The following is a 15,252-nucleotide window of genomic DNA, read 5'->3' on the forward strand; positions in this document are numbered from 1 at the left end:
AACTTCACATCACAAAAATAAAACTCTTTTTAAAAATTATAGTTGGCATAAAATATTATGTTAGCTTCAGGTGTTGCACAATACGGCAATTCAGCATTACTATAGGGTGTTGCAAAAAATGTATACACACTTTAACAGCTGATCATTCACTTAATTTTCACTCTTTTTCAGGTTTAACTGATTTGCAGTAATGGGTGAAGCCAGACTAAGATTTGAACAAAGAACATTTATTTCAAAGTGTCACTAGACGTTTTTATGGGGATACATAAAAGATAAAGTTTAACTTTCTCCCTAGTTACTTAGGATTCTGCTTCCCAGGAAATGATTTGTACTGTTACTGAAAGAATGTGAATAGAAAAAAAAGTATGTTAAGCTTTTGAAATAAAAAGTAGGGCTTTACAACAAGAAAACAGCCTTTCAAACCCAAACTATCTTGACACAGAAGTTTTTCGATTCTTGCATCATGTCAAACATAAAGGAATGGGCTCATTGAGTTCTACCACAAAAACAAAGTTGGGGTAAAAAGGGAGGTCAGAAAAAGCTAGGACAGTTGGAAAACCAAATTTTCATGCATCTTGCCATTGTGCTCAACTTTTCTTCATATTCGAGTCATATTAACAGAGACAGTAAAAGTTAATGTGACAGCCATATCTAAAAACGTCTCTCACCAGGTTTTCTGGGGGAGAAGCACGATGACTCTTCTCCACTGTGTGAACTCACTGGCATGGTAGATACTTGCTGATGTAAATTCCTGACAACTTGGCATACTTGGAAGGCATTCCTAAAAGAGAGTCAGGCATAAGTGAAAAAGAACTGGGAGAAACCTAACAACATAAAATTAACTATTTGCATTATGGATGCAATCCCTGATTTTTCCTTTTGTGAAGCTAAAATATTTGGGCAATAATTGAAATGAGATGGCACAATGGAATTAAAAGTCTTCCAAAACTCACATGTAAAAGTAGAACTTGATTAGGATCCATTTTTTGACCTTTTATCATAAAACTGGCATTTGGAAAAATTACCGTATTTTCCAGCGTATAAGACGACTTTTTAACCCAGGAAAATCTTATACGCCCAGTCATCTTATACACTGGAAAATACGGTATTCTATTCACTATGACATTTATGCATTTATAGCAATGTCAGATTATAAGTATGTATCCTATATAATAAAAGCCTAATATGCTAAGTGTCTAGTCAGCCATTCAACCAATCAAAGCGTAATATACTAACAACTAGTACTCCAGTGCGCGATTCGAAATCGTGCGGCGCCGCCCACCCTCAAGTCGTCTGTCTGGCCCTGCCTTGCTCCCCAGGCCCTGCAGCAGCCGCAGCCACTGCCAGCCCAGCCCTTGAAGCAGCCACGGCCGCTGCTGAGCAGGCCCTCCCCCAGCTCAGGCACAGAGGCCCCTGCCGCCCCACCCTGATGCTGTGTGCACAACCTCCTCCTGTCCGGTCGACCCGTTATGGCATCTCCTTTAATTAGCATATTTCTCTATTATATATATAGATATGCTAAGGCCACTCAACCACTTGCTATGACGTGCATTGACCACCAGGGGGCAGACACTCCAACTGGTAGGTTAGCTTGCTGCTGGGGTCCGGCTGATTGGGACTGAGCAAGATGGGCTGGACAGGCCCTGGAGCCCTCCTGCGGTCCCTCCCTGGCTGGCCAACCTCCCGTGTCCCTCCCCAGCCCCAATCGTGCATCGGTGGGGTCCCTCGGCCTGGCCTGTGCCCTCTCACAATCCAGGACCCTTCAGGGGATATCAGAGAGCTGGTTTCAGCCCTATCCCACAGGCCAAGTCGAGGGATCCCACTGTTGCACATATTCATGCACTGAGCCTCTAGTATATAAATAAGTACATTTTATTCTAAGAAACTGAATCTATGTATTTCGTTTTTGTTTTTAAAGGCAAGAGATAACATATTCTTAATAAGGTCTACCTATAGGTAAAGAGACTTCAAAACAGATGAAGACATGCTATAGGGAAAGAAGAAAAGACATGTTTATAGAGGGAGGGTTTGAAAATAATATTCAAAACACCATGCTAGAATAACCAGTCCTGAAGTTATTCCCACTTCTTTTTCATTTTCAATTACCCTTTAGTATTTGGCAGTGCAGAATGTGGCATCCTTATAATTTGCTGCTGACTTTATGTTAATTCTGTTATAAATAACATTGTTCCTTTTCAACCAAATCTAAACTTTTAGAATTGTAAATGCAAAAAGGAAGAGGCTACCTGTCTATCAACAAGCTTTAGAAAAAAAAAGCTTACTTCTTGGACAAGGTGCCAGGTAAGGCCATGGTTGGTTGAATACTCCAGTTTCACCTGGTTGTCCATGTGTGGAGTGTATTTCTGGCCACAGCCCATGACCAGACTGAACTGAATCATATAGGATGCTCCTATCTGCATTGATTGGGTTTCCACATAGCGCATGCTTGAGGCAAGTTTAGAATCTCCTGTAAAACTGAAAGACAAGAGGGAAATCAGAAAATTTAAAACAGCAATGTATCAGGGAAAAATTAAGCTCTTCAATTCATATGATATACCCAAATAGTTTCATTTTACATATTTAAACCATGCAAGTTCTAGAATGGCTTTCAGTAAATCTAGTAAATGTAATTTGAAACAATCTATATATTAAAATATTATAATATATATATTTCTAAGTATATTTTTATTGATTTCAGAGAGGAAGGGAGAGGGAGAGAGATAGAAACATCAATGATCAGAGAGAAAGAATCATGACACCCCACACTGGGGACCGAGCCCAAAACCCAGGCATGTGCCCTGATGGGGAATCGAACCATGACCTCCTGGCTCATAGGTCAATGCTCAACCACTGAGCCATGTTGGCCATGCACAATACATAGTTTTTAAAAGTTAATACCTAGAGTTGTCAAATGTACTTGAAAATGGGTACTCAACTCACTCACATATTGCTCTTGAATATAAATCCTTTGACTCATCAAGCTCACTTCTTGGAATCTATCCTAGGAAATAATCCTAAATTCAAAGTCAATTTTATATAATATGATGAGTATTGCTGGTTTAACTGAATATAGTAATTGGTAACTATTTCAATGTCAAACTATAGAGAAAATGGGATGCTGAAGTAAACTGGGATAGCCAGTATTCCAAATATTTATGAACATAATTAATAAAGTCAACATGCATATGATAAAGTAAGTTAGAAAAATCCACAAACTTATGCATAAGGAAAATTCACCAGAATATTTTCAGTGGCTGTGTTTGGTGGTGGGACACATTTTCACTGCAATTAATATGGGTCAATGTGCAAATTTTAGCACTATTACATAATAAAAGAAATCAACATAGAACAAAAATACTATTACACTATATAGGCACAAACTCGTCTATATACTTTAAAGTAGGCAAAAATAAAAAAAAATCCCAAACGCATCTTCCTATGAGAAATAAATGCTGCTTTTACCTTCAAGGGTTAAATACTCTCTGGTACCCTTCATGAGAAAGGTAATTAGAGGCAGCCAACTAGGCTTCATTTGATTTGGTTACAAATAATTATGTTCACCATCAGCTCCTTGAAAATTCCTCCCTGCTGAGATGGTTTAGTGTCCTCTAAATTCTACAAAGAGACAGAAACGCTGTATTTTGTCTGCACCTAACTTTTGCACGGTCACAAATTAACCATGAACTTGGTTGAAGAGAGGAAGTGTTTAAACCCGAGGAGAAGTGTGTGCTCTATGAGGTATCCTGAGCTTTTAAAGGCGCCAAGACACCAAGAAAGAAACAAGATAAAAATGACATAAAAGGACAAGAGGCGAAATGAGAACAGATATATAGTAACACAATTTTTACGTAGGATGAATCTCTCCACAGGCAGTTGTGGCAGATCCAGCTGCCATCCACAGTCTCTTTTCTTCTCCCCATTTACCTTCTAGGGATTGGTCTATGTCCACCAATGAGTTCTCACCAATGGGACATAAGTGGAGGATGCTAGGGGGATTTACTTATTCAGCTTTAATCTAAGCCTTTAACCGAACAATTAAAGGTTTAAGATTAAAGATACAGATGGACTTGGCTGGCATGTCTATTTGTCTGTTGCTCCTACATCTTCCTTTCTCCCCATCAGGGCAGCAGGCATCTTGTGACAAGAAGGGAACAAGCATGAAGATGGTGGTCTCTCAAAGGAGGTGGCAGAGGAGAGATGGAGAGGGCCTGGTCCCTGAGAGCCTGAGTGAGCTGCTTACCAGCCCTGCACCACATATCCTCGGTCTGCTTATTACAAATGATAAATAAGCCTCTTCCCTTTTGTTTATGTCATGGCCAGTCTTTTCTTGTTTTTGTTGTAACTTAGAACTGAATGCATGTCTAACCGCTACACCTGCCACACTTCATGGTGCTGATACCTTTCCTGATGTCTTAATCTGAAGCAAAATAACACACAGAAAGCACAGATGCCACTGCCTTAAATTCCTGACCATTCCCAGTACAAGCTCACTTGGCTGCTTACGATTTATTTAAGACTGGCTGAAAGCCAGTGATGTCAGGCCTATTTTTTCCCTTCTGAATTCCCTGATGTTCATACTCAGCAGGAGTTTTAGGGGAGAGAATTTCACTTAATGCCATTTTTAAACTTATAAAACTGTTCCTCTTTGCTGCTGGTCTAAGATATGTTTATAAAGGCAAAAATGAAGTTGAAGTTCTTCTGTTTTATAATCAAAGAAATAGAAAAGAATAGTGCACCCTAACCGGTTTGGCTCAGTGGATAGAACACCGGCCTGCGGACTGAAAGGTCCCAGGTTCGATTCTGGTCAAGGGCATGTGACTTGGTTGTGGGCACATCCCCAGTGGGGAGTGTGCAGGAGGCATCTGATCTATGTTTCTCTCTCATCAATGTTTCTAACTCTCTATCCCCCTCCCTTCCTCTCTGTAAAAAAAAAAAGCAATAAAATATATTTTTTAAAGAAAGAAAAGAATAGAGCATATCTGCCTTTGGGATAGAAATTCTGGAGACAGAATGCTTTGGGAATCATGAGGTTTAGTTTTATTCATGTTGATTTGCAAGATAAAAAAATAAAGGAATAAAAAAGTTCCTGCATGAATTACGAGATCTAATGAGAGAATGGGGATCTCTTTCCACCAGGACAAGTGCTTTTTCATTCCCACCTCCAAGAAGGCGAGTAGGCTCTCTATTATGACCCGGTAAAATGGGTGACACCAGAATGTAACTCCAGTCTCCACAGTTCTTTCTATTCGTAGTCCACAGTACAGCTGCTTGCCTCCCTCGTCCTTGCTTAGTCTCATGTATTGCTGAGGCTGTTTTCCTGACCAGGTTGGAAGCCTCTGCACATGGAGAGATCACGTCTCGTTCATCTGCGCATCCCCTAAAGCACTCACAGCCTGTGTACCTCACAGAAGCACTCGGTGTTGGTGTAGGGCATCCTGATTTTCCAACAGCTGGATTATCTTATTTGATCTTTGAGTCAAGACCATTTGGAAGACATCAGAGATCCTGAACATTGTGTTATGGAGAAGGAAAACTGAGAGGCGGAGTTGCTGTCCCCAGGGTCACACCCTTACTAAAAGCTAGAAACTAGGCCTTCTTATTCCTACTTTGATATCCTTTCCCTTATGTCATCAATGGCATGCCTGTTAAATAAAATGGACATATGAGAGAGGTCTCTCAATTGGGGTGAAGGCAGCTTTTACAAAACTGCAGTTACTTAAATGCTGTAATGAACATAGAGTTTGAGGTTATCCTCACTTAAAAAAAACCACTCTGCATTTCCCCAGAGCCTCCTTCCCATCTCCAGAATAAAGGCTCTTTTATATGAAAGGCAGATACACATAAGCAAAGCAGTGGGGGAATGCAGAGCTCATTTCCAGAGAAACATCAGAGCAACAAAAGCTGCTTTTGGTTCGATCCCATTCAGAAGATTCATCTGCAGAAGAACATGTGAATAAACCTAAGCCTCTCTAATATCATCTTTTTTGGGGTTTTGTTCTTGTAATCATTAAATAAATATTTATTGGAGTTGACAGAAAAACTTGTTGATATTGTGATTAATGGTATCATTTTCAACACATTTGTTATTTCTACAATATTACAATCTCGTAACAGAAACGACCATATGATTTTAATGGATTATATAAATTTTACCTTTATAGGAAAAAATAATCTGACAATATAGAAGCATTCTTATAAGTAAAAATTTGCAATTCTACTATGTAGACATGGCTCCTGCTAAAATCCTGGTGTAAATACTTTCAGACTTTCTTCTGCTCACACATACATACACACTCGCTTTTCTTTTAAAAATAATTATAAAATCGTAATAAGCCTGCTCTCTTTTCTTTTTATAACAATTTAATTGCTATCTTTCCATGTGGTGAAGCACTGTCATTTTTAATGAATAAAAACAATCTCTAATTATAAAAATCTTTGGAGGTTGTTTCCACCGTTCACTGTTGTAAATAATAAGGCTTCTATAAAATGCATATTTGTGTATTTTGCATGCTTGTCCAATTATTTTCTTAGGATAAATTTCTAGAAGACTTGCTTGGCCAAAGCAAATTTTAAAAATTAATACTTATTGCCAAGTTGCCCTCCAAGTTACATTTACCAAGAACATTAACAATGACTGAGCTGCCAATTCTTACCACTTGTCAATACTGAACATTGACAACGTTTTTATTCTAGCTACTCTACGCATATAGTCTTTTACTATACACTAGCATTCCCGTTGCAGGAAGAATCCTGCAATAGGGTTTCCTGCTGCACTGCACCCCGCCCCCCGCCCGCCTGCTCTCCTCCCTTCTCCCCTGCCCCGCCTTCTCTGCCAGCCCGCCTGCTTTTCTCCCTTCTCCCCCGACCCCGCCTCTGCTCCTACCTTCTCCCCCCACCCCCGCTTGCTTGCTTCTCCGCAGCTTTGCTCCCTTCTGCAGCTCTTCCCTTCTTTCTATGCTGTCTTGATATGCAAATTAACCACCATATTGGTTGGGGTAATTTGCATACAGGTCCTGATTGGTTGGTGGGAGTGGCTTGGTTGGTGGGCATGGCTTGGGCGTAGCGAAGGTGTGGTAAATTTGCATATTTGTCTATTATTAGGTAGGATTTCTTTGATTATTAAAGAAGCTAAAATGCTATACATGTTTTTTGGCTGATTCTCTATATAAGAAATTTCCAGATAACAAATTAATTTTATTATAGCTCTTTTCACTCACTTCATTCAATCTATAGCTTCAAACAAATTTGGAATTTCTGCACATAAGCGATTTTGTCATGTATTTATTCAATACTTCCTTTAAAAAAGTCCTTATTTCCTTTGTTGAGTTGGCATTTGAAGATATTTTGCAGTACATGTAGTATTTGGCATTTATTTCAGGCTCCTTTTATACATTTGTCCCTGGCACCTGCTTTATTTTGCTTATCTTTACTATTCTTATTTAAAGTACATAGTTTATCTTCTTTGGGCTCTTCATTCTCATTTACATTTTCTACAGTTCTTCAAGTCAGCACTACAATCTTACCTTAAGTTAGGTCTTCTTCTAGAAATTTATCCTAAGGAAATAATTGAACAAGCATGCAAACTACACAAACAAACTCTTAGTTTATTAAAAAGCATAAGTTGAGCTGCTTGGCTACTGTTTATTCATCTTTTACAGAAAGCAGCCTCTTTGTGAACTAAACTCATAAAATTGAGCACCTAGCAGTTTTCTCTAACGGATCAGATAACTTCACATGTGGGAGGTAGAATTTGGTGTAATTTGTCACCTAAGTTAGAGATTCAGGCTGTTAGTATACAATGGCCATGACCACAAATGAGCACTGTCTTCTCTTTCTAATGAGGTTACATGCACCTCCAGGGGCAGTTTACATGCACCTCCAGGGGCAGTTTACATGCACCTCCAGGGGCAGTTTACATGCACCTCCAAGGGGCACTACTGCGGGACAGGTGGGTGGACCAGACTCTGCCAGGAGCCATAGAGTGTCTCCTCCATCTTTCATTAGGAGTCCACAGGCCCATCGGCAGCTGCCACCAACCTTTTGTCTCCTGTGGAACTAGCCCAATTCTCCTGAAGTCTAGATGCAAGCAGCTAATTCCAATAACTTTAAAAAAATCTAATTTTTAAGTTTATTAAAAAAATTTTAAAAAATATTGTTGAAAGTATTACCTCTATCCCCTTTTTCCTCCCATTGATCTCTTCTAGCCTGTCTCCACCCCTCTACCGCCGGCCCCAGGCCTTCACCACCCTATTATCTGTGTCCACGGGCTATGCATATATGCATATTTGTTGGTAAGATGCAACTATTTCAAATATTTCTGTCAATTTTCAATTGAGTCTTCCTTTGCCCACCTAACAGCATTTTTAGGAAATGTTTAGCAGTTGGAGTAAACTGTGTTTTAAAACAAAGGGAAATGTCTGCTGGGTAAAAGTGTGAATGGGGAGTTGGCACAGAGCAGTTGGCTGTGGCCACCAAAGAGAGAAGGGAGAAAGGCAGTCAGAGGGACAGAGAGGGGACCTGCTGTCAGAGAGCGGAGAGTCTAAGGATCCAGGGGAAAAGAACTTCTTTCAACTCCTGTGGGCCTGCCAGTCTCTTGTCAGGAACCTGTGAGTGTGTACGAGTAGTTAAGTTGTCAGGGTCCCTTTTCACCAACGGTTACTTGAGAGGAGAAGAATCAGAGGAGCTTTAGTTGTTTCTGTGAATAATTTCAACTCATCTCAGATTTTTGATTATCCAGACATACCATGAATCTAAATAATCAAATGTAGATTTGTCTTATTATTTTGTTTACTGGTATGTTCTCTTACTTCTGTATTACCACTGAGCTACTTAGTCCAAACAAAAATTTTTAGGGAAATCTAACTCTGGAGAAATAAATGATATGAAAGTTAACTGTCTGAACATCAACAGGATATTAGTCTTGGAACATAGACATTTTATCGATTCCTTTGGCAGCTCTTAAGACTTTGTCCTCCAATATATACCTTCAAGGGGTCCATTTCTCCACGGCCATCATCCTATTCCTAGCACCATCGTAAGCGCATGCCGATGACACTATTAGTTTCTGACCTGAGCTCCTTCTACTGCTTCTCCTATTACCCTCTACCATCTATTCTCTACATAGCAGCTACAATTACTTTGGAATATAAGTATGATCATATTATTCCTCTGCTCCAAATCATCTACTTGGTTCCCATAACACTTAGAATAAAATCCAAAATCTTTATATTGTTCTACACGGTCCTAATATAATCCTGTTCCTTGCATGCCTCAGCATCTTTGTTCTTGCTGTTCTCTCTGCCTGTAAAGCTTTTCTTGCACACTTTTCCCATGGTCGTCTATCATTATTCTGGTTTTTACTCTTATGCTTCCCAGGAAGGCTTTCTTCACCATTTTACCTAAAATAGTCTCACTCTCAACTTCTGCCACCCAACACTCCATTCCCTTATCTTCATAGCACTTACCAACATCTGAAATATTATGCACGTGCTTACTTGCTTATTGTTGTTATTCCCCTCTTGAATGTAACCTCTACAAAGGAATTTTCTATCTTCATCCCTAATGCCAGCTGCTATACCTCTGGCACAAATAGTGCCCAAAGTGCAATCAATAAATTAGTTGTGTATAAATTAGTTTACCAATGAATAAAAAAATTTCAGGTAATAAAATCCTCATGATGAAAAAGCCTAATAAATAGGCTTTATTTTAGAAAGTCATTTATCAACCTATTTGGGGTTATATTCAATTGTAATTCCACTTTTATAGAGGCCCAGATACTGCAAATACCCTTTTCATTGTTGTTGGAAATAAGAGTAAGTGACTTTTCAGTTTGTCACTCAATATATTTACATTACTTATCTGCTAAGCTGCCTAGAATAATCGCTTACTGTGAAATAACAGTTGAAGTGGCTCTTGGGAGCCAGCTCACCCCTACTCACTTCCTGTAGCATATAATTATTCATAGTAGCTTCATGATCCTTTGCATTATTGTGGTATTAGTTATAATGCCTCCTCTTTCATTTCTGATTTTATTTGTGTCCTCTCTTTTTTTCTGGGTAAGTCTAGCAAAAGTTTGTCTATTTTGTTTATCTTTTCATAAAACCAGCTGTTAGTTTAATGGATCTTTTGTATTATTTTTTTCCCATTTTTATTTCACTTATTTCCACTCTGATCTTTGTTATTTCCTTCCTTCTACCAACTTTGGGCTTAGTCTGTACTTCTTTATCTAGTTCCTTGAAGTGTAAAGCTAGGTTGTTTTGAGATCCTTCTTCTGTCTTACTCTAGGCATTTATCACTATGAACTTCTCTCTTGTAACTGTTATAGCTCCATCCCATATGTTTGTTGGATTTCCACTGTTATATTGTATTTCCATTTTTATTTGTCTGAAGATATTTTTTATTTCTCTTTTGCTTTTCTTGACCCATTGGTTGTTCAGTAGCATGCTGTTTAACCTCCACATGTTTGTAAATTCTCTAGTTTTCTTCTTGTAATGATTTCTAGTTTCATACTATCATGGTTGCAAAAGTTGCTTGATATGATTTCAATCCTCTTACATTTACTAAGACTTGTTTTATGGCCTAAAATATGATCTATCTTGGAGAATGTGCCATGTGCACTTGAGAAGAATATGTTCTGCTGCTTTTGGATGGAATGCTCTGTAACACCTGTTAAGTTCACCTGATTGAACATGTTGCTTAAGTACAATATTTCCTTACTGATATTCTACTGGGATGATCTACCCATTATTAGAAGTGAGGTATTAATATTGTATTGCTGTCTATTTCTCCCTTCAGGTCTGTTTTATATATTTAGGTGCTCCTATGTTGGGTGCATAGATATTAATAAATGTTATATCCTCTTGTTGAATTGACCCCTTTATCATTATGTAATGATCTCTGTGTCTTATTACAGTTTTGGGCTGAAATACTATTTTGTCTGATATAAGTATAGCTACCCCTGCTTTCTTTTGGCTTGCATTTGAGTGGACTATCTTTTTCCATACCTTTACTTTGAGTCTGAGTGTGTTCTTAAAGTTGAAGTGAGTCTATCATAGGCAGCATATAGTTGGGTCTTGTTTTTTAAATTTAATTTTACTCCATTCAGCCAATCCATGTCTTTTAATTGAAAATTCAGTCCATTTACATTTAAAGTAATTTTTGATAGGTATGGACTAACTATTGCCATTTTGTTAATAGTTTTCTGGCTGTTTCGTAATTCTTTTTTTTTAAATTTTCTTCTCCGCTTGCTCATTTCCTTTGTGATTTGATGATTTTCTGTAGTAGTGTGCTTAGATTTCTTTCTCTTTATAATTTTCTATCTACCATAGGTTTTTGGTTTGTGCTTACCAGGAGGCTTATAATTATAGTACTCTATTTTAAGATGATAAGAACTTAAGATTGAATGCATACTAAAGCTCTATATTTTTACCCCTTCCCCTGACATTTTATGATTTTGATGTCACAATTTACATTTTTATCCTGCATATCTATTAACAAATTATTTTAGTTACAGTTGTTTTTAGTGCTTTTGTCTTTTTAACCGTCATACTATATTTTTAAGTGATTTTACCCACCACCATTACAATATTAGAGTATTCTGAATTTAACTAAAATTTACCTTTACCAGTGAGATTTACACTTTCATATGTTTTCCTGTTACTAATTAGTGCCCTATTTTTCAACTTGAAAACTTCCTTTAACATTTCTTGTAAAGTCCCTCTAGTGTGTTGAAATTCTTTAGCTTTGGCTTATCTGGAAAACTCTTTATCTCTTGTACTAAAACCAACCCCAAATACTAATATGCTAAAACAACCATCTGTCACAGTTGTACACATCTTGAAATAAAAACCTTACATAATACAACTACAATGTCCTTTTCACCTCTGTACCTAGCTAGTCTATTAGATAGGACAGAGGAATATAAATGTCCCTTGGTATTATCACTAATAATATTAGATGATACTATATAATAAAGAGGCAATATGCAAATTGACCATCACACCCTACAAGATGGTTGCCTATGACCAGTCCAGCAGGGAGGTTAGTGAGGGATGACCAAATGACTGAACAGCAGGCTGCGTGGGGCAACCAGGCCAGCGAGGGGGCCATGAGGGGCAACCAGGCTGGCAGGGGGGGAAGTTGGGGGTGACCAGGCTGGTGGGGGGGCAGTTAGGGGCTACCAGACTGGCAGAGGGGGGCAGTTGGGGGTGACCAGGTTGGCACGGGGGGTAGTAAGAGGTGACCAGGTCAGCAGCAGGGGGCAGTTAGGGGCGACCAGGCTGGCGCAGGGGGGTGCAGTTGGGGGTGACCCAGGCCAGCTGGGGAGGCAGTTGTGGGTGATTAGGCCAGCGGGGGGGGGGGGGGGGGAGGAGGAGACAGTTGGGGTCAACCAGGCAGGCAGAGGGGGCAGTAAGGGGTGACAAGGCTGGTGGGGGGGTGGGGAAGTTAGGAGCGACCAGGCTGGCAGGGAGGTGGCAGTTGGGGGCACCCTGGCCAGCAGTGGGGGGCAGTTAGGGGCAACCAAGCCGGCAGGGGGAGGCAGTTAGGTGAGATCAGGCCAGCACACAAAGGCAGTGAGGGGCGATCAGGCCAGCAAGGGGGGGCAGTTAGGGGAAACCAGGCCAGCAGGGGGGGCAGTTTGGGGTGATCAGGCTGGCACACAAAGGCAGTGAGGGGCAATCAGGCCAGCAAGGAGGGGGCAGTTAGGGGCGACCAGGCAGGCAGGCAGGGGCGACCAGGCAGGCAGGCAGGTGAGCGATTAGGATCCAGCTGTCCAGGATTGTGAGAGGGATGTCCTGTGGGATCGGGCCTAAACTGGCAGTTGGACATCCCCTGAGGGGTCCCAGATTGAAGAGGGTGCAGGCTGGGCTGAGAAGACCCCCCCCCGTGCATGAATTTCATGCACCGGGCCTCTAGTCTTTAATAAATCTCCATTAAAAGTATTCCCTTAGTGATCTTAGAATATATGTAAGAGATTTTAAAGACTATTTTTAGAATATAAAGTAGAGATTCTGATTTCAGATACTGTGTATGGAAGAAAAGTACTACAAATAATTAAAAACAATTCATTTCTCCACAGAAAAACATGCTCCAAGATGATACATTGTAAAGTGATTTATAGCATATTGACTGTGGTGCTTCTAATGAAAAAGTAATTGTACAAGTTTTCCCTGGAGAATATTCTCAGTAACAACAATCCATGCTCATGGAAAATCATGAGTTAGAAAATGAGAACCAAATGAACTCACAGCTGGGAAAAGCCAACAATAATTAATTTAACACCAGCTATCTGTAGGAGACATGTACACATTTCAAAATTTCTCTTGAGAGAAACAAGGTTATTGAAGGGCACAGACCACTAATTTATTAACATGTTCAAAGAATTTTTTCTTAATAAGATAATATACTCCAAAGGTTTTGCATTAAAAAATAATTTGTTTTAGGGCTAGGAAGTTATGATAAATAGTTGGTCAATACCATCATTTGAATTTTAATATTATAGCAAAGTGAGTTCACATTGAACGTGGACAATATATTCCTCAACAGTAGTAGAGAGAAAACAGTGTCATTAAAAGGGGCTTTATGCTGATTCATTGGCTAAGAAAATGGGAACAGTTTGAGGTCTTCCATGTTGTTTCATTTTAATAAGCAGCAAGCATTTTTCATGTCCTTATTAAAGTGGTTAATGTCTTTCTCTAGTCTCATTATCACTGCCAGAGTATACTCTCTGTTGTTTCTTAACTAGGACAATTCCTTTTCATTTCAGAGAAGATCAGAAAGTCAAATCTGATTGCTCACATGTGGTTGTTAATAAAACTCCTATTGTGCTGCTCAAGGTTCCCATGGGGATTGTACACTTATTTATATTTTCTTATGGTTTTCTATAATTATTGTGATTGTACTTTCACAAAGTAAATGTATCTCCACCAATTAAAGCAGTGGTGGGTTAAGAATATTCATCAGACTTGTGTGAAAGGATATTGTTCTTAGGGTTTTGATCAAAGCATATAAATTAAACTGCTGTTATCATGCATTCAACCCAAGTGTTAAATTAAAATGCTCAGCAACTTTGGAGTTTATTTAAGCTGATGTTAACTATTTCTGAAAATAAACATGATACAGGACTTGCATTCCTGATATGACTCTTTGTTGTATTAAAAGTGGTGGAAAAAACAACTACATTAATCTTGGGGGATATAGTTTTATGGTATATGACCAACTTGATTACTGTTAATTCAGGTCAATTTAAAATTTCAAAATCATAAAATTCCAAAAACCTCATTTTGGTTTATATCTTTGTATGTCATTTGCTTCACCCCTTTATTATATTTTTTGAAGGCTCCAGGATTTAAAAAAAGAATATACATGAAAACAAGCAGCTGAGGCTATCAACTAGAGAAAACATGGTCGCTTTTCCTATTTTGTTGCATAGAAATTTCATTGTATCTAGTCTGACAGTGCTTGCAGCAGAAGTGATCAGCAGTACTTCCATTCCATTAGCTGTCATTCTGATGCTAGACTTTTAGCCTGCTGTGTGCGAGATGGGACTGTCCCTACACAATCCCCATCAAAGGTAATTTTCTGTGCAATGGTGTGTGAAATTTACCTCTAATTATGATAAGGTCACTGATGGGTTACTTATGATATGCTCTCTGGAGACAACTGTGGTGAATAGCTTTCGGCAAGCTTCATCTGGAGAAATTAAATTGGTTTGACCATGACTCAATAGATAGTAAAAGTCTCTTAGAAAGTTCTTCCTCAATCATGTTTAAAGTAACCCAGAGAGAGAGAGAGAGAGAGAGAGAGAGAGAGGGAGAGAGAGAGAGAGGAGGGGGCAGAATGCATAGTGGTGAAGGCTATGGGTTTTGGAATTAAGCAGACTTGAGTTTTAATCCAGGATTTCTGGGCGTATAAGGCCCAATGTGACCTGGCCTATGCACATCTCTTGGCTTTTATTCCTCACATTCGCTACCTGGGCTCCATCACCATTGGCTTCCTTCCTGATCCTCGAACATGCCACGGCCACTCTTGTTCTGGAGACTTTAACCACAAAGTTTCCCACAGTTAGACTGCTCTTCCTTCAGATATTCACGTGTGTGGAGCTTCCTTGTTCTTCCACTTTCTAAGCCGTGGAATGTATCATATCCACTATTTGAACTATATGAAGATAGCCTCCTCCTCTCTATTTAAAGCAGCCAATCCCTGTCTAATTAATCACTGTTGTGTCATCCTATTATTATTCTTGAAGTTCTA

General features: G+C 39.3%; 1 protein-coding gene across 1 annotated transcript in view; it reads right to left on the minus strand.

The window, feature by feature from the left end:
- Nucleotides 1–15,252, minus strand: part of RELN (reelin) — a 449,067-nt gene that overhangs the window by 125,774 nt on the left and 308,041 nt on the right. The window contains exons 21-22 of the mRNA XM_079785901.1: nt 2,283–2,475; nt 669–781 (exon numbers count right to left, since the gene is read on the minus strand). Of these exons, the coding sequence (XP_079642027.1) occupies nt 669–781; nt 2,283–2,475 (306 nt within the window). The remainder of the gene's footprint in view (nt 1–668; nt 782–2,282; nt 2,476–15,252) is intronic.

This window comes from Cnephaeus nilssonii, assembly GCF_951640355.1.
Source record: "Cnephaeus nilssonii genome assembly, chromosome: 12".
Lineage (NCBI taxonomy): Eukaryota > Metazoa > Chordata > Mammalia > Chiroptera > Vespertilionidae > Cnephaeus > Cnephaeus nilssonii.